The 24092-nt window shown below is 40.0% G+C and overlaps 1 protein-coding gene across 6 annotated transcripts in view; it reads left to right on the top strand.

Moving 5' to 3' along the window:
- LOC105481220 (ubiquitin specific peptidase 37) overlaps positions 1-24092 on the top strand; it is a 125916-nt gene that overhangs the window by 41389 nt on the left and 60435 nt on the right. For all 6 annotated transcript variants that reach the window (XM_071073383.1, XM_071073385.1, XM_071073381.1 and 3 more), the window contains one exon: positions 20513-20674. In XM_071073383.1, the coding sequence (XP_070929484.1) occupies positions 20513-20674 (162 nt within the window). The remainder of the gene's footprint in view (positions 1-20512; positions 20675-24092) is intronic.

Genomic DNA, 24092 nt, shown 5'->3' with positions numbered 1-24092 from the left:
TCTGGGAAGTTTTGTAGTGATACCGTAGATTGCGACTGACAACGTTATCAGACTGTGGACCAATATATATTCTACCATCCCATGTGGATGAACATCCTAAGATCTCGCCTCTGAAGCATTTTTATTTTCCTTTTGTTGCTGTTGTATTTGTTAAGCTACATTCCACAAATTTAGGAATTTCCCTTAAAAATCAATAGCTGTATTACATCAGTGAGTGTCTTTTATTAATAAATTAGAAAAGGCTAGTTGGATATTTAATTGCTGATTCTATAGATAAGCTTTTTTTTTTTTTTTTAGATTTATTGGATATAAATATATAAGATACCTGCTAGGCACTTGTTGAGAAAGTGTGATCATGCAATGCAGCACAGAGGGGGTGATGGTTTTAAATGTAAAAAGTGAGGGTAATGGCAAATGCCCATCAATGATAGATGGGATAAAGAAAATGTGGCATATATATACCATGGAATATTATGCAGCCATAAAAATGGATGAGTTCATGTCCTTTGCAGGTGAATGAAGCTGAAAACCATCATTCTCAGCAAACTGACACAGGAACAGAAAACCAAACACCACATGTTCTTACTCATAAGTGGATATTGAACAATGAGAACACATGGACACAGGGAGGGGAACATCACACACCGGGTCTGTCGGTGGGTGGGAGACTAGGGGAGGGATAGCATTAGGAGAAATACCTAATGTAGATGATGGATTGATGGGTGCAGCAAACCACCATGGCACGTGTATACCTATGTCACAAACCTGCACGTTCTACACATGTGTCCCAGAACTTAAAGTTTAATTAAAAAAAAAAAAAACGGTGAGGGTAATGGTAGTCTAATATAGATGCTATATAATGGTGACCTATTAAGTCATATGTTTGTTTGTTTGTTTGTTTGAGATGGAGTCTCGCTTTGTCGCCCAGGCTGGAGGGCAGTGGTGCAATCTCGGCTCACTGCAACCTCTGCTTCCCGGGTTCGAGTGATTAGCCTGCCTCAGCCTCCCAGGTAGCTGGGATTACAGGTACCCACCACCGTGCCTAGCTCTTTTTTTGTATTTTTTAGTAGAGACAGGGTTTCACCATGTTAGCTAGGATGGTCTCGATCTCCTGACCTCATGATGCGCCCGCATTGACCTCCAAGGTGCTGGGATTACAGGTGTGAGTGTTTAGAACAGCTCTTTAAGCTAGTAAACCAGAGTGGAACAGTTGTGTATAAGTACTTTGGGTTGGAACCATAAATATGCTGCTTTCCTACTCTGAGTAGAGTGCAAAGACATGAAAATGGGACAACAGTGATTAGCCTCTGCTTTACTGTTACCTGCATGGGGCCAGAACTGTGACCACTTAAAGTCCTATACAGAGTAGATGGCCAGGTAGAAGTAACTACTAAGTCCTTGTCAAGAAGGCTTGGTCATGGAATATAGCAAGGAAACAGAGATGGTAAAAGTAAATGAAATGAAGAGACTTACGTTGGTTTTCTTGGTATACCCTCCATGTCTTAACAGTATTCTGGAAGAAAAGACTAAGGAAAATAAAGGCAAGGAGATTGGCAAAGAAGTAATAAATGAAAATGATGAAAGTCCTCACATTGAAAAGCCTGAAAAAATATCAAACAACAAATACTTTTTAAAAAATCCACATTTTGTCAAAAAATAACAGATGCCAGTGAAGTTGTGGAGAAAAAGGAATGCATATACACTGTTGGTAGGAGTGTAAATTAGTTCAACCGTTGTGGAAGAGAGTTTGGCCATTCCTCAAAAACCTAAAGACAGAAATACCATTCGAACCAGCCTAGGCAACATGGTGAAACCCCGTCTCTACTAAAAAATACAAAAAAATTAGCCAGGTGTGGGGGCAGGTGCCTGTAAATCCCAGCTACTGGGAGGCTGAGACAGGAGAATCGCTTGAACCTGGGAGGCAGAGGTTGCAGTAAGCCAAGATCGCACCACTGCACTCTAACCTGGGCAACAGAGCAAAACTCTGTCTCAAAAAATAAAATAAAATAAAATAAAATAACCATTCAACCCAGCAATCCCATAACTGGGTATATACCCAAAGAAATATAAACCATTCTATTATAAAGACACATGCATGTGTATGTTCACTGCAGCACTATTCACAATAGCAAAGACATGGAATCAACCTAAATGCCCATCAATAATAGACTGAATAAAGAACATGTGATACATATACACCGGAATACTATGCAGCCATTAAAAAAAATGAGATTATATCCTTTGTGGGGACATGGATGGAGCTGGAGTCCATTATCCTTAACAAACTAACACAGGAACAAAACCAAATGCCATATGTTCTCACTTATAAGTGGGAGCTGAATGATGGGAACACATGGACATATAGAGTAGAACAACACACACTGGGGCTTGTTGGAGGGTGGGAGGAGGGAGAGGATTGGGGAAAATAACTAATGAGTACTAGGCTTAATACCTGGGTGATGAAATAATCTGTATAACAAACCTCCATGCCACGAGTTTACCTATGCAACAAAACTGTACATGTACCCCTGAACTTAAAATAAAACTTAGAAAAAAATTTGTATTGTAAAATTTTAGATGCTACTAGAAAGAAAATACATCCTCTATAAAAGTGGAGAAATCAGATTGACATTGACAGTATTGGAATAGGAAGCAGATAGTTTGATATTATTAGCAAAGTAACAGTATCAAAAACTTCCATATCTAGCTAACTATATTTCAAGAATATAGACAAAGAATGCAGTATTTATTTATTTATTTATTTATTTATTTATTTATTTTTGAGGCAGGGTCTCACTCTGTCACCCAGCCTGGAGTGTAGTGGCATAATCATGGCTCACTGCAGCCTCAGCCTCCTAGGCTCAGGTGATCCTCCCACCCACAACCCCCCCAGTAGCTGGGACTACAGGTGTGTGCCACCACACCTGGCTATTTTTTTGTAGACATGGAGTTTCACCATGTTGCCCAGGCTAGTCTCAAACTTCTGGGCTCAAGTGATCCACCTGCCTTAGCCTCCCAAAGTGCTGGGATTATAGGCAGGAGCCACTGCACCTGACCAAGAATGTTATTTTTCAGATGTGCAAAGACAGATAGAATTCATTCATCAAGAAGAAAACTGAACAAGGAAGGAGTGGTAAGAAAAATCAGTGAACAAAAACAATTTTAAACTATATTTTTTATTCTAAATATTTTTAAAGTTTGTCTTTTTGCTAATAAGTGAATGTGGTAGAAAATTCAAATGACATAGGGTGTATACAGTAAAGAAGATGTAAATCTTCTTTTCTTTCCTAATTCCTAGTATTCATTTTTCCTTTTTAGACATAACCACTGTTACTATTAATAAGATCCTTCTGGCCGGTCATGGTGGCTTAACGCCTGTAACCCCAGTACTCTGGGAGTCCAAGATGAATGGATCGTCTGAGGTCAGGAGTTCGAGACCAGCCTGGCCAACATGGCGAAACCCTGTCTTTACTAAAAATACAAAAATTAGGCAGGTGTGGTGGTGGGTGCCTGTAGTCCCAGCTACTCAGGAGGCTGTGACAGGAGAATCACTTGAACCTGGGAGGCGGAGGTTGCAGTGAGCCAAAGACACGCCACTGCACTCCAGCCTGGGTGACACAGCGAGACACCATCTCAAAAAAAATAAAATAACATCCTTCTGGGGTTATTTTATGTATGTAAATACATCTTGATATTTTCTATCAAAGGAGGATGTTGTTGGATTAAAAGCAAATAATTAATAAAACATTGGACAATGGAAGAAATACAGGAGTAGAGAAGATTCAGGGAAATTAAAACATTTCAAGCTTTAGTTTCAGAGGAGGCTGCAATTACATAGACACATTAAAAAGTTAAAGATGGCTAGGAGTGGGGCAGTGGTTCACACCTATACTGTCAGCACTTTGGGAAGACGAGGTGGAAGGATCAGTTGAATCCAGGAGTTCAAGACTAGCCTTGGCAAGATAGCAAGACCCCCATCTCTACAAAAACAGGAAAGGCTACATAACTAATCTAGGAATGTAACAAAACCTTGTAACAGCAATATGAGAAGAGAAAATTATAGATCGTTTTTCACGTGTGAACACAGAAGAATCCAAAATAAAGTATTAACAATTGGATCTAATAGGGCATTGAAAATGATACACAATGACCGAGTGCGGTATATCCCAGAAATCAAAAGTAAACATTAGAAAACTTTTGGGATTGTGATAGATTTTTAAAACTATTTGATAGCCATTGGTGATACCTACTTTTAGCATATTAGGAACAGAGCATTATGTTCCTAGTTGGATGAAAAGTTATCTGTCAAAAACTTAAATCACCTTACAATTATGAAACTTTGAGAAGTAGTCCCATCAAAGTCAAGAACAGGATGATACTGTTCTGAAGGTTTTAGCCAATGCAGTAGGACAAGAAAATGAAATAAAGAGGTTTGGGGATTGGAAAGGGGAAAAACAGAATTGTCATAGTTTGCAGACAGTGTTATCTGTTAAATATTTAACACAAAGAGAATTACCAGAGGTTATTAGAACAAATGAAAGTGCTCAAGGCCGAGTACGGTGGCTCACACCTATTATCACAGCACTTACGAAGGCAAAGGCAGGGGGATAGCTTGAGCCCAGGAGTTCAAGGCCTACCTGGGTAACGTAGTAACATCCTGTTCTCCACCAAAAAAAGATGAAAAAAGACCCCCCAAGAAAAACCGCTTTATAAGGTTTCTGGAATACAAGATCAATTCACAAAATTAATGGTGTTCCTAAATCCAGCAATAATAAAATATAAACTGTAACAAAAAACAGATTGAGTATTCCTAATCCAAAAATCTGAAATCTGAAATGTTCAAAGTTTCATTAGAAATTTTTTGAGTGCTGATATAATGCACAAAAGGTCATGATCAAAGGAAATGTTCGTTGGAGTGTTTCAGACTTTCAGATTAGGGATGATCAACCAGTAAGCATAATACAAATACAGTATTTCAAAATCTGAAACTCTTCTTTTTTTTTTTTTTTGTTTTTTGTTTTGGAGACGAAATCTCGCTCTTGCCCCACAGGCTGGAGTGCAATGACGTGATCTTGGCTCACTGCAACCTCTGCTTCCTGGGTTCAAGCGATTCTCCTGTCTCAGCCTCCCGAGTAGCTGGGATTACAGGCGCCTACCACCACGCCCGGCTAATTTTTGTATTTTTAGTAGAGACGGGGTTTCACCGTGTTGACCATGCTGGTCTCGAACTCCTGACCTCAGGTTATCCACCCGCCTCGGCCTCCCAAAGTGCTGGGATTAGAAGAGTGAGCCACTGTGCCCGGCTCCAATTTTTGTATTTTTAGTAGAGAGGGGGTTTCACCATGTTGGCCAGGCAGGTGTTGAACTCCTGACCTCAGGTGATCCACCCGCCTTGGCCTCCCAAAGTGCTGGGATTACTGGGATTACAGGTGTGAGCTATCGCACCTGACCCTAAAACTCTTCTTTCCAAGCATTTCAGGGATACTCAACCTATACTATTTATAAGAATTACAAAATCAGTGAGGTAGATAGGAATAAGTCTAATAAAATATTTTTTTTTGTTTGTTTGTTTTATTTTTTGAGACGGAGTCTTGCTCTGTCGCCCAGGCTCGATTGCAGTGGCACAATCTCGGCTCACTGCAAGTTCTGCCTCCCGGGTTCACACCATTCTCCTTCCTGCCTCAGCCTCCTGAGTAGCTGGGACTACAGGTGCCTGCCACCACACCTGGCTAATTTTTTGTATTTTTTGTAGAGACAGGGTTTCACCGTGTTAGCCAGGATGGTGTAGATCTCCTGACCTCGTGATCCACCCGCTTCAGCCTCCCAAAGTGCTGGGATTACAGGCATGAGCCACCACGCCCAGCCTAAAATATGTATTTTTATGAAGAAAAGGATTACTAGGGGACATAACGGAAGACCTAAGTAAACAAAGCTCAAGGGTATCATTTATCCCCAAATTAATAAAAAAAATTAAGGTAGTTCCATTGAAGTCTCACAAAGTACTTTTTACAGACCCCCACACACAAAAAAAATCCAAACTTTTTTTTTTTTTTTTTTTGAGGTGGAGTTTCCCTCTGTCACCTAGGCTGGAGTACAGTGGCACAATCCTAGCTCACTGCAGACTCTAACTCCTGGGCTCAAGCAATCTTCCTGCCTCAGCCTGCCAAATAACTGGTACTACAGATGTGTGCCACCATGCTTGACTAATTGAAAAAAGAGAGAGATGGATGGGGTCTCTCTGTGTTGGCCAGGCTGGTCTCAAACTCCTTGCCTCAGGCAATCCTGCCTCCTTGATCTCCCAGAGTGCTGGGCTTACAGGCATGAGCCAGTGTGCTCAGCCTTAAATTCTGTTTCTTATAAGTAAGCTTATAAGAATAGCCAAGATAATTTTGAAGAAAGCTTAAGAAGATAGCTTGAATGGCCAGATATTAAGACTTAATGTTGGTGTGGTGTAGTGACTCACCCCTATAAATCCTAGCGATTTTGGGAGGCCAAGGCAGGAGGATGGCTTGAGCCCAGAAGTTTGAGACCAGCCCTGGTAATATGGTGAGACCCTGTCTCTACAAAAAAAAAAAATTCGCCAAATGTGGTGGCATGGACTGGTAGCCCCAGCTACTCAAGAGGCTAAGGTAGGAGAATCACTTGAGCCCAGGAGGTCGAGGCTGCAGTGAGCTGTGATCACGCCAACGCACTCCAGCCTGAGCAACAGAACAAGACCTTGTCTCAAATCTAGAAAAGACAACGTTAAGTGATGGTGATTATTACAGGGGATGCATTAGATTTAATCATTAATCCCTGGAGCAAAACAAAGACCCAGAAACAATCTTGTGCATATATGGGGACTACTTGGATCATGGTACAGGTGAAATTAAAAATTAGTGTAGGATCCAGACTTGTTAGTCAGGTGGGGAAAAAATTAACAAATATTGCAGCCATAAAAAAGAATGAGTTCATGTCCTTTGCAGGGACATGGATGAAGCTAGAAGCCATCATTCTCAGCAAACTGATACAGGAAAAGAAAACCAAACACTGCATGTTTTCACTCATAAGTGGCAGTTGAACAGTGAGAACACATGGACACAGAGAGGGGACTATTACACACTAGTGCCTGTCGGGGGATGGAGGGCAAGGGGAGGGGGGAGCCTTAGGACAAATACCTAATGCATGCGTGGCTTAAACATAGATGATGGGTTGATAGGTGCAGCAAATCACCATGGTACATCTATATCTATATAACGAACCTGTACTTTCTGCACAGTATCCCAGAACTTAAGGTAAAATTTAAAAAATAAAATCTCTAGCTCTAAAGGTAAGGAATGCATGGGTTAGTGGAATAAATTAAATGACACTACAAATTTAGCAGTTGGACAAAATCTGAAAGTAGCCTATTGTATTAGTCTGCTCTCACATTGCTTTAAGGAAATGCATGAGACTGGATAATTTATAAAGAAAAGAGATTTAACTGGCACACAGTTCTGCAGGCTGTACAGGGAGCATGGCAGTGTCAGCTTTCGGGGAGGCCACAGGGAACTTAGAATCATGGCAGAAAGCAAAGTGGGAGCCAGCACTTAGAGAAGGAGGAAGAGAGTGAGGAGGGGGAGGTGCCATACACTTTTAAATGACCAGATCTCATGAGTACTCTATCAGGAGAACAGCACCAAGTTTAGCACCAGGATAGTACTAAAGTGTTCATGAAGGATCCACCTCCATGATCCAGTCACCTTCCACCAGGCCCCACCTCCAACACTGGGTATTAAGATTTTACATGAGATTTGGGCGGGAACAAATATCCAAACTATATCAGCTATTCTGAGGGACAGCTGGCCTAGTCTCTTCACCGAGTTGATGTCATGTCAAGTAAAGGGTGCAGGGAGTCAGGAGAGCACTCTTAAAGGTTATAAGTGATTTAAGAGATATAAAAACCAAATGTAATATATGGACTTTGATTGGATCTTGGTAAGAATAAACTGGGAATAACACTTTTTTGTAAAGCTGTTGGCAAGGGCCAGGTGCGGTGGCTTACACCTGTGATCCCAGTACTTTGGGAGGCCGTGGTGGGCCGATCACCTGAGGTTGCGAGTTTGAGACAAGCCTGACCAACATGGAGAAACCCCATCTCTACTAATAATACAGAAAAATTAGCCGGGTGTGGTGGTGTATGCCTGCAATTCCAGCTACTCGGGATGCTGAGGCACAAGATTCGCTTGAACCTGGGAGGTGGATTGCAGTGAGCCGAGATTGCTCCGTTGCACTCCAGCCTGGGCAACAAGAGCAAAACTCCATCTCTGGGAAAAAAAAAAAAAAAAAAAAAAAAGCTGTTGGCAAGGTTTAAATATGAGTCAGGTATTAGATGATGATAATAAAGAATTGTTAATTTTGAAAAAAATTGGCCGGGCGCGGTGGCTCAAGCCTGTAATCCCAGCACTTTGGGAGGCCGAGATGGGCGGATCATGAGGTCAGGAGATCAAGACCATCCTGGCTAACATGGTGAAACCCCGTCTCTACCAAAAAATAAAAAAAAAAATAGCCGGGCGAGGTGGCGAGCGCCTGTAGTCCCAGCTACTCAGGAGGCTGAGGCAGGAGAATGGCGTGAACCCGGGAGGCAGAGCTTGCAGTAAGCTGAGATCGCGCCACTGCACTCCAGCCCGGGCTACAGAGCGAGACTCCGTCTCAAAAAAAAAAAAAAAAATTTAACATATAAAAATTAAGAGAAAAAAATTGGCTACGCTCAGTGGCTCATGTCTGTAATCCCAGCACTTTGGGAGGCCGAGATGGGTGGGTGGATCACATGAGGTCAGGAGTTTGAGACTAGCCTGGCCAACATGGTGAAACCTCATCTCTACTAAAAATACAAAAATTAGCCAGGCATGATGGCACACACCTGTAAACCCAGCTACTCAAGAGACTGAGGTAGGAGAATTGCTTGAACCCAGGATGCAGAGGTTGCAGTGAGCCTAGATCGCGCCATTGCACTCCAGCCTGGGTGACAGAGCAAGACTCTATTTCAAATAAAGGAAAAAAATAATGCAGGAATTTTAAGAGCATTGAAAAACTGACAGGAGGCTGGTGTAGTGACTCACACCTCTAATCTCGGCACTTTGGGAGCCTCAGGCGGGCGGATCATGAGGTCAGAAGTGCGAGACCAGCCTGGCCAATTTGGTGAAACCCTGTCTCTACTAAAAGTACAGAAAATAGCCAGGCGTGGTGGTGTGCGCCTGTAATCACAGCTACTTGGGAGGCTGAGGTAGGAGAATAGCATAAATGCAGGAGGCAGAGGTTGCAGTGAGCCAAGGTCCCACCACTACTGCACTCCATCTACCCTGAAACAGAGGGAGACTACCATCTCAAAACAAAACTGACAGGAGTGTGAGGAATTACCAAACCAAGAAGGGAGGAGGAAATGCAGAGAGTTCCCAGGCACGTTGGCTGAACCAGAAGAGATTGCTGAAAGACCAAGCAGTAGTTTTGACACACTCATGAGTCTAGAAGGACAATAGAGGCTAGGACCTACCAATATAGGGAGCCTAGTAGGTTACTCCACATATTTCAATGTATACTGAAGGGTTCCGCCTGGGAATAAGGGTGAGCTAGAAGTAAGCCAGCCTTTCTGTGAATTTTATTCATCTGTATAGCCCAGTTATTGCAAGCACTGAAATTTAATTAAGTTGATTATAAGTGGCTAGTATCCTAGATGATTGACAAAATAAATGTACTAAATGAAAATTATCTCTAGGGGAAGACATCTTCCTACACCTCAACATATTTCTGTAGTTGTAAGACGTACATTTTTTTCACATTAGTATTTAAAATGGAAGAATAGGCCGGGCGCGGTGGCTCATGCCTATAATCCCAGTACTTTGGGAGGCTGAGGCAGGTGGATCATGAGGTCAGGAGATCGAGACCATCCTGGCTAACATGGTGAAACCCTGTCTCTACTAAAAATACAAAAAATTAGCCGGGCATGGTGGCGGGTGCCTGTAGTCCCAGCTACTCGGGAGGCTGAGGCAGGAGAATGGCGTGAACCCGGGAGGTGGAGCTTGCAGTGAGCCGAGGTCGTGCCACTGCACTCGAGCTTGGGCGACAGAGTGAGACTGTCTCAAAAAAAAAAAAAAAAGAAAGAAAAGAAGTATATCAGATATTATGACATCTTAAATTGCTGCCAGGAGGCAGTTGTAACATGGTTGGCATTACCTGCACATGAGCAGACTTGGTTGTCATTTGTGGTATTACTGAAAAACTGTACTTTTTAGTCAGACCATTTAACATGACCACTTAAGAAAGGGCAGCGAATTCTAATTGTGATCTGAAAATCTGTGGGCTTCTTTTGGTAAGATTAAAATAACCTCAGTATTAGACCTTGCCAAATGAATGTCGTTGGCTTAGAAGAAAACTCCCGGAGACATAGTGTGGCACTATTTACTATTTAGAAATGCAGCATTAAAAAAAAGAAAAGAAAAAGGAAATGCAGCATCATCGCACTGCTGGGCTTAATTGGAGGAAAAAAGAAAAGAAAAAAAAATACAACATCACCTTTGTTTTTAGTAGCACAGGCAGCAGCACTGTTTGGAAAAACTGAAAATCTATGACCCTGGGTGGGAAAAATGATTCAGAAGATTCAGATTCTGAATGTGAGTTATTAGAAATACCTTAACCAGTTTTATATTTTTCTTTTTATATAAGAGCAACATGATAAAAATGCATATCTAGTTACATAAAAAGCTTCCAGTAAGAAGTAAAAATTCTAAGCCATAGAAGTCATTATATACTTTGGTTGGCATTATTTTTTCTTTCTTAGTACTACCTGAAATAAATGTTGTGTCTTATAATTGGCTGTATCTTAGATTTGATTAAATACTGTTCAGTGTCCAGACATGCAGCAAGACAAGTTAACATGAATTATTACTAGAAGAAGCAGTTTAGATCGGCAGTGGACCACAGGGCTCCACATATTCTGGAATTAATGAGTCAGTGATTATAAAAGAACAATATTTAACACATCAAAAGAAATAAAGGAGATTTCTGTAGAAAACCTAAAATTCTGAAATTATCACAGATTTTAAAAAATCAAATAGAAAATCTAGAAATGAAAAATACAAAAACTCAAATCTGTTTTGGATGGTTTTTTTCCAGCATATAAAACATAATTGAGACCAGCTTGGGCAACATGGGGAAATCTCATCTCAACAAAAAATAAAAAATTAGCCAAGCATGATGCCTTGCACTTGTGGTCCCAGCTACTTGGGAGGCTGAGGTGGGAGGATCGCTCAAGCCCGGGAGGTCAAGACTGCAATGAGCTGTGATTATGTCACTGCACTTCAGCCTAAGTGACAGAACGAGACCTTATCTCAAAAAAAAAAAAAGGAAAAATAGTAATTGAGAGAATTAGTAATAATTGAGATAATTAGTGATCTGAACGATGACTCAAAAGAGGCTCTAGAATAAAGCACGAAAAAGACAGTACAGGAGAGTGTAGGAGACATAGTTAAAAGGTCTGTTGTGTCTTATTAAAGTATCAAAGAAGAGGGACATTGGGGTATAAACTGTATTTAATGATACTGGCTGAGGATTTTCCAAAAGTGATAAAATCAGACTTTAGAATTAAGAAGCCTAATGAATACCAAGTAGGATTGAGAAAAAGAAACCTACCCTTAGGCATGTCATAGTGAAACTGTAGAAATAGAAACAAAGTCTCAAAAGCAACCAGGAGAAAACATTTCAGCTTCCAAGGAGCAAAAATATCTGACCTTTGACTTTTGGCTGTAGCAATTGTAGAAGCCAGAAATATCTTCAATATGCTGAAATAAAACAACTGCCAACATAGAATTTTATTTGCTGTGAAAATATCCTATAATTTCGAAGCAAAGGTGAAATAGATACTGTCATACAAAACAAAATAATAACAGAGTTTACCCACAAATATGTGCTAAAGGAAATGCTAAAGAAGTTTTTGGGCAGATGGAAAAAGAACTCAGATGAAAGGTTGGAGCTTCAGGAAGGATGAAGAGCAATAAAAAGTTAATGTGCTGTCTATCTTGATAAACTCTGTTATACAGAACAATAGTAGTATCTTGTTGGGTTTAAATGACAATAACGTATAAACCAGAAGGGAAGAAGGAAGACACAGAATAATTAAATGGCGTTAAATTGGTCCTAGTTTCTTTCATTATCCAGGAAAAGGTAAAAGAATCAGCTAACACTAGACTTCAATATATCAAAAATGCACGAGTACACAAATATTGTACTCTGGTTCGTAGTTTGTGTCTCACAAGGGTGTAGGGTTAGCAGTTCTGAAACCACCTCATGTGTATACTTGGATTGAACAAGTAAACATTGTAGATACTGAGATCCAGACTTGCAATGTCAGAGAAAGAAATAAGGAAAGGAAGAAAACTAGTATGAACCTTTGGTGTTCAGTTAGAATCAGAGATGTCAATATGAACTCAAGGTTTTATATATGTATATACATGTATAGATTGATTCAAAATAAACATACATGCATTTGTATGTCTTGGGTTACACACATATATTTCCTAGCTCAGTCCACTAGGGGGGACCTTGAAGCATTCACACCCAAGTAACTGAGCATCCCTAGTGCCAGACCCTGATTTTTTATTTTATTTTATTTTATTTTATTTTATTTTATTTTACTTTAAGTTCTGGGATACATGTGCAGAACATGCAGGTTTGTTACATAGGTATACATGTGCCATGGTAGTTTGCTGCACCTATCAACCCGTCATCTAGGTTTTAAGCCCTGCATGCATTAGGTATTTGTCCTAACACTCTTCCCTCCCCTTGCCCCCCATCCCCCAACAGGCCCCCATGTGTGATGTTCCCCTCCCTGTGTCCATGTGTTCTCATTGCTCAACTGCCACTTATGAGTGAGAATGTGCAGTGTTTGGTTTTCTGTTCCTGTGTTAGTTTGCTTAGAATGATGGTTTCCAGCTTCATCCATGTCCCTGCAAAGGACATGAACTCATTGTTTTTTATGGCTGCATAGTATTCTATGGTGTATATGTGCCACATTTTCTTTATCCCGTCTATCATTGATGGGCATTTGGGTTGACTCCAAGTCTTTGCTATTGTAAATAGTGCTGCAATAAACTTATGTGTGCATGTGTCTTTATAGTAGAATGATACGTAATCCTTTGGGTATATACCCAGTAATGGGATTGCTGGGTTGAATGGTATTTCTGGTTCTAGATGCTTGAGGAATCGCCATGCTGTCTTCCACAATGTCTGAACTAATTTACACTACCACCAACAGTGTAAAAGCATCCCTATTTCTCCACATCCTCGCCAGCATCTGTTGTCTCCTGACTTTTTAATGATCACCATTCTAAATGGCATGAGATGGTATCTCGTTGTGGTTTTGATTTACATTTCTCTAATGACCACTGATGATGAGCTTTTTTTCACGTGTTTGTTAGCCGCATAAATATCTTCTTTTGAGAAGTCTGTTCATATCCTGCACCCACTTTTGGATGGGATTGTTTGGTTTTTCTTGTAAATTTGTTTAAATTCCTTGTAGACTCTGGATGTTTGTCAGATAGATAGATTGCAAAAATTTTCTCCCATTCTGTGAGTTGCCTGTTCACGCTGATGATAGTTTCCTTTGCTGTACAGAAGTTCTTTAGTTTAATTAGATCCCATTTGTCTATTTTGGCTTTTGTTTCAATTGCTTTTGGTGTTTTAGTCATGAAGTCTTTGCCCATGCCTGTGTCCTGAATGGTATTGTCTAGGTTTTCTTCTATGGTTTTTATGGATTTAGGTTTTACATTTAAGTCTTTAATCTATCTTGAGTTAATTTTTATGTAAGGTGTGAGGAAGGGGTCCAGTTTCTGTTTTCTACATATGGCTAGCCGGTTTTCCCAGCACCATTTATTAAATAGGGAATCCTTTCCCCATTGCTTATTTCTGTCAGGTTTGTCGAAGATCAGATGGCTATAGATGTGTGGTGTTATTTCTGAGGCTTCTGTTCCGTTCCATTGGTCTATGTATCTGTTTTGGTACCAGTACCATGCTGTTTTGGTTACTGTAGCCTTGTAGTATAGTTTGAAGTCAGGTAGCATGATGCCTCCAGCTTTGTTCTTTTTGCTTGGGATTCTCTTGGCTATATAGGCTCTTTAAAAAAAAAGTTCCATATTAAATTTAAAATAGTTTTTTCTAATTCTGTGAAGAAAGTCAGTGGTAGCTTGCAGACCCTGATTTTTAAATACTATTATTCAGTACAAGAAAGCAGAGCTCCTTGAAATAATAGTTGATTCCAGGGCTAGAGCAGGGAAAATGCAAGATCAGTCTATAACATCTTGTGGTGCCAAAAAGTAAAGATATGCACAAAAAAGTAAGAGGAAATGTCCAAAGGATACAGGAACCAACCTGAAAGGGTTACCAATGGCCTAAATTAGAACAATTATAGTAACAAAATGATACTATTGGATTAAACCTGTAGAAAAAAATAAATATGCCTGAGTCCATAGTGAAATGAATGAATGAATGTGTAGAGACTGAACAGCTCTCCCTAACAGAAGAATTCCAATTAAGAATTTTGGAGGATTGTAGGAATGAAATATTACCTTAATCAAATACCGCAGTAATAATTGCAGGCAAAATCTATCATTGGGTGCTAAAATTAGTGGACAAAAGTTTAATGAGAAACAGAGTATTTGCATAGTCTCAGAGTATCTCCCTATATTTCTTAATTACAAAAGGAAAAATAGTAACTTCACTGTAGAGAAACCCAGAAGATACCTTAACCAAGAAATCAAGATTACCATCGCCAGTAATAAGACATTGTCATTATAGACTCTGTAATATGATGCACTGAGGAGGTCACAATGTCACTTAGCTGTTATTGTTTGCAAATGCATAACCTCAATCCAATCATGAGAAAACATCAGACAAACCCAGTTGAAGGAAATAAAGTAAAATACCTGACCATTACTCTTCAAAATTGTCAAAGCCATTAAAAAAAAAGAAGAAATTGGCCGGGCGCGGTGGCTCAAGCCTGTAATCCCAGCACTTTGCGAGGCCGAGACGGGCGGATCACGAGGTCAGGAGATCGAGACCATCCTGGCTAACACGGTGAAACCCCGTTTCTACTAAAAAATACAAAAAACTAGCTGGGCGAGGTGGCAGGCGCCTGTAGTCCCAGCTACTCGGGAGGCTGAGGCAGGTGAATGGCGTAAAGCCGGGAGGCAGAGCTTGCAGTAAGCTGAGATCCAGCCACTGCACTCCAGCCTGGGCCACAGAGCGAGACTCCGTCTCAAAAAAAAAAAAAAAAAGAAGAAGAAGAAATTGAGGATTGTAAGAGTAAAGAAACATGACAGCTACTTACACTGTGGGATACTGGGCCAGAAAAAGGACTTTAGTGAAAATACTGATGAAATTTGAATAACATGTGTAGGTTACTAGTTAATAGTATCGTATCATTGTTTAATTTCCTGGTTTTGGTCATTGTACTATGATTATATAAGATTCTAATATTAGGAGTAGCTGGGTGAAAGCCATTCTGTACTATTTTGCAACTTTTTTGTAAATCTAAAACTATTTCAGGTGGGGCGCAGTGACACAGCTCTTTGGGAGGCTGGGGCCGGTGAATAGCTTGAGCTCAGGGGTTCAAGATCAGCCTAGACAACATGGTAAAACCTCATGTCTACCAAAAATACAGTAATTAAAAAAAAATTAGCAGGGCGTGATAGTGTGCATCTGTGATCCCAGCTACTCGGGAGGCTGAGGCGGGAGAATCGCTTGAACCCGGGAGGCGGAGGTTGCACTGAACTGTGATGGTGCCATTGTACTCCAGCCTGAACAACAGAGTGAGACCCTGTCTCAAAAAATAAAAAATAAAACTATTTCAAAAGAGAAAGTAAGTGGTTAAACAAATTGTGGTATATTCATACAATGGAATGCTGTCTAGCAATAGAAAGGATGAACTGTTTATACACACAGCAGAATGGATGAATCTCAGAATAATTATGCTGAGTGAAAGACCTCATAAGAAAGTGCATATTGTAGCCGGGCGCGGTGGCTCACGCCTGTAATCCCAGCACTTTGGGAGGCCGAGGCGGGCGGATCACAAGGTCAGGAGATCGAGACCACGGTGAAACCCCGTCTCTACTAAAAATACAAAAAATTAGCCGGGCGCGGTTGTGGGCGCCTGTAGTCCCAGCTACTCGGGAGGCTGAGGCAGGAGAATGGCGTGAACCCGGGAGGCGGAGCTTGCAGTGAGCCGAGATCGCGCCACTGCACTCCAGCCTGGGCGACAGAGCGAGACTCCGTCTCAAAAAAGAAAAAAAAAAAAAGTGCATATTGTATGATTCCATTTATATGAAATTTTAGAAAATGTAATCTAGCCGGGAGCAGTGGCTCACGCCTGTAATCCCAGCACTTTGGGAGACTGAGGCAGGTGGATCACCTGAGGTCGGGAGTTCAAGACCAGCCTGACCAACATGGAGAAACCCCATCTCTACTAAAAATACAAAAAAATTAGCCAGGGTGGTGGCACATGCCTGTAATTCCAGCTACTTGGGAGGCTGAAGTGGGAGGATTTCTTGAGCCTGGGAGGTGGAGGTTGCAGTGAGCCGAGATCGCGCCATTGCACTCCAGCCTGGGCAAAAAGAGCGAAACTCTGTCTCAAAAAAAAAAAAAAAGAAAATGTAATCTATAGTGACAGAAAACAAATCAGTAGTTGCCATAGAGACAAGGTCACAGGCAGAGAAGAGTGGGAGGGAGGGATACAAACGGGCACCAGGATACTTTTGGGAGTAATAGATATGTTCACTATCTTAATTCTGGTGATGATTTCATGAGTGTATATGTGTCAGAACTTAAAGTTATACACTTTAAATGTGTGCATTTTATAGTATGTCAACTATACTAAAATAAAGTTGTTTTTATTTTTAATGCATAATATAATTTTTAGGACATCCATTAAAGTTCCAGACCGGGCATGGTTGGCTCACGCCTGTAATCCTAGCACTTGGGGAGGCCAAGATGAGAGAATCACTTGAGTCCAGAAATTTGAGACTAGCCTGGTCAACATAGCGGGACCCCATCTCTTCAAAAAATATATAAAAATTAGCCAGACATAGTGGTGCATGCCTATAGTCCCAGCTACTTGGGAAGTTGAGGTGGGAGGAATGCTTGAGCCCAGGAGTTAAAGGCTACAGTAAACTATGACTGTGCCATTGCACTCCAGCCAGGTGACAGACCAATACCCTATCTGTTAAAAAATATATATAAATGTATACAATATAAAATATATATAAAAGCCTATATTATTTCCAGACTAACAGAGGGGAGACAATGAAATAAATAGTCAAACATTCTAAAAGAAGGCATAAAGAAGAAAAAAAGGAACATAGTACATGTAGAACAAATAGTAAATTCATCATAAAATTCAAGAAATAAATCAGTACTGACATTACTGATATGATATACTAAATTTATATAAAATTTATATGAATATATACTAAATATTCCAATTAAAGAGATATACAGGATTTAATGTAAGAAGAAAATGTATGTGCTATGTAAAACAGAAACAACTACAATGTAAAGATGCAGAAAGATTGTAAACAAGATGAAAATAGATACATATTATCCAAAGTACAATATTTAGGGGTTTGCAGTAAGGGATAAAACTATTAGATAATGCTAACTTTTAGGTTAGAGGAATGCAGCGTTGTACTTGGAAGGGGAACTTGGGGTTTAGACAATAATAAGGTTGTTTACACAAGTGTTTGTTTTATGAAAATTTGTTATGCTCCACATTTGATTTTTATACACTTTTCCCATATGAGTATTCTATTTCACAATTTATTTTTAATTTTTAACTTTTTTTATTTTTTTTGAGACGGACTCTCTCTGCCCCCAGGCTGGAGTGCAGTGGCGTGATCTCAGCTCACTGCAACCTCCATCTCCCAAGTTCAAGCAGTTCTCCTGCCTCAACCTCCAAAGTAGCTGGGACTACAGGCGTGCACCACTACGCCTGGCTAATTTTTGTATTTTTAGTAGAGACAGGGTTTCTCCATATTGGCCAGGCTGTTCTCAAACTCCTGACCTCAGGTGATGCGCCTGCCTCAGCCTCCCAAAGTGCTGGGTTTACAGGTGTGAGCCACTGCACCCAGCCTTAATTTTAAAATAATAGAGACAGTGTTTTGATATGTTGACCAGGCTGGTTTCAAACTCCTGATGCTCCTGCTTCAGCTTCCCAGAGTGTTGGGGTTACAGGCATAAGCCACTGTGCCTGACCTACAAATTTTTTTTAGGTAAAAAACCAAACAGCAACAAACACATGGCCCAGACAATCAGTAATTTGGGAGCAATTGGTTTGCCTTATAGAAAAGTAAATCTTTTAGAAAAGTATGCCTCACAACATACAGAAAAAGACACTTATAACTGTACTGAAGACCTAAATAGAAGGGAAAGCAAAATTTAACTGTTAAGAGAAAATACAGGAAAAAATTTCTGTGCTTTTACGGTACAAGATAATTTTTTTTTTTTTTTTTGAGATGGAGTCTCGCTCTGTCACCCATGATGGAGTGCAGTGGCATGATCTCGGCTCACTGCAGGCTCCACTCCTGGGTTCACACCATTCTCCTGTCTCAGCCTCCCAAGTAGCTGGGACTATAGGTGCTCGCCACCACACCTGGCTAATTTTTTGTATTTTTAGTGGAGACGGGGTTTCACCGTGTTAGCCAGGATGGTCTCGATCTCCTGACCTTGTGATCCACCCGCCTCGGCCTCCCAAAGTGCTGGGATTACAGGCGTGAGCCACTGCGCCTGGCCACAAGATGATTTCTTAAACAAAATACAAATACAAAGATCTTAAACGAGATTTTAAAAATTGATAAATTTCACAGTATAAAAATATTAAAATTAGAATGTGGGCCAGATGCAGTGGCTCACACCTGTAATCCTAGCACTTTGGGAGGCTGAGGCGAGCAAATTGCCTGAGCTCAGGAGTTTGAGACCGGGCTCAGCAACATGGTGAAACCCCTTCTCTACTAAAATACAAAAAATTAGGCCGGGCATGGTGGCTCACGCCTGTAATCCCAGCACACTAGGAGGCCAAGGCAGGCAGGTCACCTGAGGTCAGGAGTTTGAGACCAGCCTGCCTAACATAGTGAAACCCCGTTTCTACTAAAAATACAAAAAATTAGCCAGGTGTGGTGGCACGCACCTGTAATCCCAGCTACTTGGGAGGCTGAAGCAGGAGAATCAGTTAAACCCGGGAGGCGGAGGTTGCAGTGAGCCGAAACCACACCATTGCACGCCAGCTTGGGCAACAAGAGTGAAACTTCATTTCAAAACAAAAACAAACAAACAAAAAAATTAGCTGGCCATGGTGGTGCACAACTATAATCCCAGCTACTTGGGATTGGGAGGCTGAGGCACGAGACTTGCTTGAAACCGGGAGATGGAGGTTGCAGTGAACTGAGATCACGCCACTGCTCTACAGACTGGGTGACAGAGCAAGACTTTGTCTCAAAAAAAAAGAACCTACTATAAGAGTATAGGAAAGCAATTCAGAAAAGAGTAAACAACTATATGAATATGTTCATTTCAGTAGTAATCAGGACAGTGCAAAATCAAATAACAGTGAAATCAAGTGTCTCTTTATTGGTAAAAATTAAAACTTTTTTTTTTTTTTGGAGATGCCTTCTCACTTTGTCACCCAGGTTGGAGTGTAGTGGCGCGATCTTGGCTTACTGCAACCTCTGCCTCCCAGGCTCAATCAGTCTGCCCACCTCAGCCTCCCAAGTAGCTGTGACTACAGATCCTCCCCACCATGCCTGGCTAATTTTCTTGCATTTTTGGTAGAGATGGAGTTTCACCAGGTTGCCCAAGCTGGTCTCAAACTCCTGAGCTCAAGCGATCTGCCCACCTCGGCCTCCCAAAGTACTGGGCTTACAGGCGTGAGCCACTGGACCCAGCAAAAAAATTAAAACTGATAATAGTAAGTAATGTAATCATATGAGGAAATGGAAAGTCACTGTTGTTTGAAGTATAAACTGGTGCAGCCTTTTTGGAAAATAATCACCATATCTCGAAAAATTAAAAATGAAGATTGAAAATACCTCTAACATTTTCACTTCTATGCATATAAACTAGAGGAATTTCTCAAGGAGATTGGGTAAGAATATTTGTTATATTATTTGTAACAGTGGAAAAAGTATACTGTAAGTCTGTCCAAGACTAGGTAAACTAATGTAGTATCCACAAAATGGATAACAGTGAAACTATATGTATTGTTTTCTTTTTCAGGCTATTCACATGGATTATTTTGGTTGTAGGTTAAATATGTTATGTATTATAACCCTCTCTGTGTAGGAACAGATTTGCTAGTTTACGTTTGTAGAGTTTTCCCTTAAGTGATCATTATTACTGATATTTCCCTAAATTCAAGATTTTTTTCCTTAAACATTGACTTCTCTTAATCTATTCAGGGAAAATAGTAGTATTCAAAAATTTATTTTGCTTCTTCATTATTTATGCTTTTTTATAGGACTAATGTTTCAAGCCAGACTCCCTCTGCCAAAAGAAGTTTGGGATTTCTTCCTCAGCCAGCTCCTCTTTCTGTTAAAAAACTGAGGTGTAACCAGGATTACACTGGCTGGAATAAACCAAGAGTGCCCCTTTCCTCTCACCAACAGCAGCAACTGCAGGGGTAGGTTAATTCTTTCATTTTACTTTCTTTTTTTTAAAGTGATTCAATAGAAGTGTGCTTTGGTGTAAAACATAATTAAAGGAGTCACATTAAAGTTCTAAAATATTTAGAAATTAGATCACTTATTAAAGTTTTGTTACATCCATAAGTAATGTTAACTTCATTTTCTGTTCGCCGAACAATTTTAGAACTTTGGAATATATATAATACTCATTTTAAAGCAGAAAATGTGTATTTTCCAACCCGTTACACTTCATTCTGTGGCTGAGATACTTTCAACGTTTTTTATATATTTTCCCTAGTTTCTTCATGGTTATATATTTATTAAACACAAAAAGGAGATCATAGTATAATAACTGTAGTAATTATAGTAGCTATCTTTTTTATTTTTTTTTTTAATAGAAATGGGAATCTCACTATGTTGCAGGTTGGTAGAATTCCTGGCCTCAAGCAATCCTCTCTCCTCAGCCTCCCAAAGTGCTGGGATTACAAGCATGATCCACTGTGCCTGGCCAGTAGCACTGTTACCTAAAGTATTTATTGTGTGCCAGATACTGTCTGCTAAGTGTTTAAATTGATTTTTTTTCTTTTAAATCTTCGCAACAAGTCTTTGAGATAGATATATTAAAAGTCTGGTTTTATGAATAAAGTAAGACTTAGGAAAGTTAATTAACTTGCTCAAAGTGATATAGTCAGTAGTAAATCCGGGCAGTTATGCTCCAATTGCATTCTTAATCACTATGCTATATTGCTTCTCTGTTATCTTTTTCACTGCACATTAATCTTGGCACCCTTGTATGTTAATACAGAACTTTCAACCACGTAAGTGTGCATTTAGGTTTCCCTTTTTTCCAAATATAATTCAAGCTAGAATGAACATTGTTATACACATATGTATGTTTTTACTGCTTGTTGGAACTTTTCTATAGGATAAAATATTGGAAGTAAAATTGTTAGGGATTAAGACTACGGAAGGCAGTTTGAAATTTTTAATTATTTTTCCCAAACTGCTCTCTCATAACCTATCAACTTATTTGTTTTTAATCTCACTCAAAGTACTGCTTTTATACCAGCTTTAAACTTACAACATTACTTGAACAAGTGATATATGCCAAATGGCTTATTCATAGTAGTTTATATGCTTCATATGTTTGCAGAAAACATCATAAAATTTGCAGTGAAAACAATTCACTCTCCTTTCTGCTTACCTGTTGCTTTCTCTAATCTTCATCTTTTCTACTCTCTCTTCTATGATGTTTGCTTTCCAGTCAAATGCTTAATTTCCTTTGTTCTTCATTCTAATTGTTCTACCTCAGTTATCTTGCTGCCTCCTAACCAGACAACATTTTATATTGGTCTTATCTATCCCATTTCATAACCGTTCTTCATCTGGGTCTTTGTCTCTGTCTACCCTGATCTTACTTGTTTCATTTTCCTATTGCCTTCTCTTGTATATTTTTTAGTTTACTTGTGGTTTCTGTTATTCACCTCCTTCAGACTCTTCAGAGCCTTGTGAGTTGCCACCCTTGGTGCTCTAGGCTCCTCCAGTGTTTCTTTCGTTTCTGTATAGTACCTATACCCATCTCTAGAAATAACATTTTTGAGCAAAACTCTGTCTCAAAAAGAAAAAAAAAAAAAGATTCAAACTAAGGATCACAATGGACAAGCAAGAATAAATGAAATGACAAATACTTGAACCCAGAAAAGATGGAGAAGGAAAGGTATATTGAAAATGAAGTTTTAAATTGAAGATACCCAAGTGAAAATAATTTCAAATGAAAATGGGCTTTAAAAAGGAAAGTCGGAAAAGAAAAAAAAAAGAAGAAGAAATATAAAAAACCAGAAAGGGTCAGGCATGGTGGCTCATCCCTGTAATCCCAGAACTTTTGGGGGTGGGTGGATCGCCTGAGGTCAGGAGTTCGAGACCAACCTGACCAGTATGTTGAAACTCTGTCTCTACTAAAAATACAAAAATTAGCCAGACATGGGGGCGTGTGCCCATAATCCCAGCTACTCAGGAGGCTGAGGCAGGAGAATTTCTTGAACACAGGAGGCGGAGGTTGCAATGAGCTGAGATTGTGCCACTGCACTCCAACCTGAGTGACAGAGTGACACTCCATCTAAAAAAAAAGCCAGAAAGAAAGTAGTTGAATTAGAAAAAGGCAAAGAATACACCCATATTACATATAATTAGTGTCCCAGAAGAAGAAGATCAAAGCATTGAGACAGAAGTAGTGTTAAAAAACTATAATCCTGCTGGCATGGTGACTCATGCCTGTTATACCATCACTTTGGGAGGCAGAGGTGGCTAGATCTCTTGAGCCCAGGAATTCGAGACCAATCTGGGCAACATAGCGAAACCCCATCTCTACAAAAAGTACAAAAATTAGCTGGGCTTGGTGGCATGCACCTATGGTCCCAGATACTCGGGGGACTGAGGCAGGAGAGTTGCTTGAGCCCAGGAGGTCAAGGCTGCAGTGAGCCATGATAGTCCACTGCACTTCAGCCTGGGAGATCAGAGAACGAGACCTTGTCTAAAAAAAAAACAACAAAACAACTATAATCCAAGAAAACTTCACTGAAATAAAAGTCTTGAATCTATATATTGAAAGAGTTTTCCAAGTATCTGGAAAATTGACCTAGAATAATCAAGACAAATCTTAGTACAACTATTAGACTTTAAAGACAAGGAAAATCCTCAGTTCCTTAATCAAAAAGATGAAATAATTTACAAGGGCAACAGAAATAGACTGGCATCAGACTTCTCAAAATCATCATGCAGAGCAGGATAACATTAACATCATTTTCAAAAAACTCGATGGAAGGAGGCGTGAAACAAATATTTCATGCCAAGCCAAGATGTCAAATATGCAAGCTAGAGAAAAAAAGTTTGAAGTATAAGAACTTGGAATACTATACACACATTTGCTCTTTCTGAGGACTGTACAGAAAATGAGCTTCATGCATCCAAGAGTAACTGGAGAAACATTGACAAAAGCATAAATGATGAACATTTCATATATTCAGTTATAGAACTAAGACAAACAATGGTGAGAATACATAGAATGGTATATAAACATTATGTCAGCTGGGCATGATGGCTAACACCTGTAATCGCAGCACTTTGGGAGTCTGAGGTAGGCAGATCACTTGAGCTCAGGAGTTCGAGACCAGCCTGGGAAACACAGAAAAACCACGTCTCTACAAAAAATACAAAAAAAAATTTAGCTGAGTGTGGTTGTGCACACCTGTAGTTCCATCTGCTTGGGAGGCTGAGGTGGGAGGATTGCTTGAGCCTGGGAGGTCGAGGCCACAGCAAACTGTGGTCACACCACTGCACTATAGCTTGAGTGACAAAGTGAGACACTATTTCCCCCCAAATTTTTTTTTTCTGGTAAAGTAGTAAGATTGCAACTAA

The sequence above is a fragment of the Macaca nemestrina genome, chromosome 11, assembly GCF_043159975.1.
Source record: "Macaca nemestrina isolate mMacNem1 chromosome 11, mMacNem.hap1, whole genome shotgun sequence".
Lineage (NCBI taxonomy): Eukaryota > Metazoa > Chordata > Mammalia > Primates > Cercopithecidae > Macaca > Macaca nemestrina.
The sequence above is the reverse complement of the archived record's forward strand: the minus strand, read 5'-3'. Positions and strand labels throughout refer to the sequence as shown.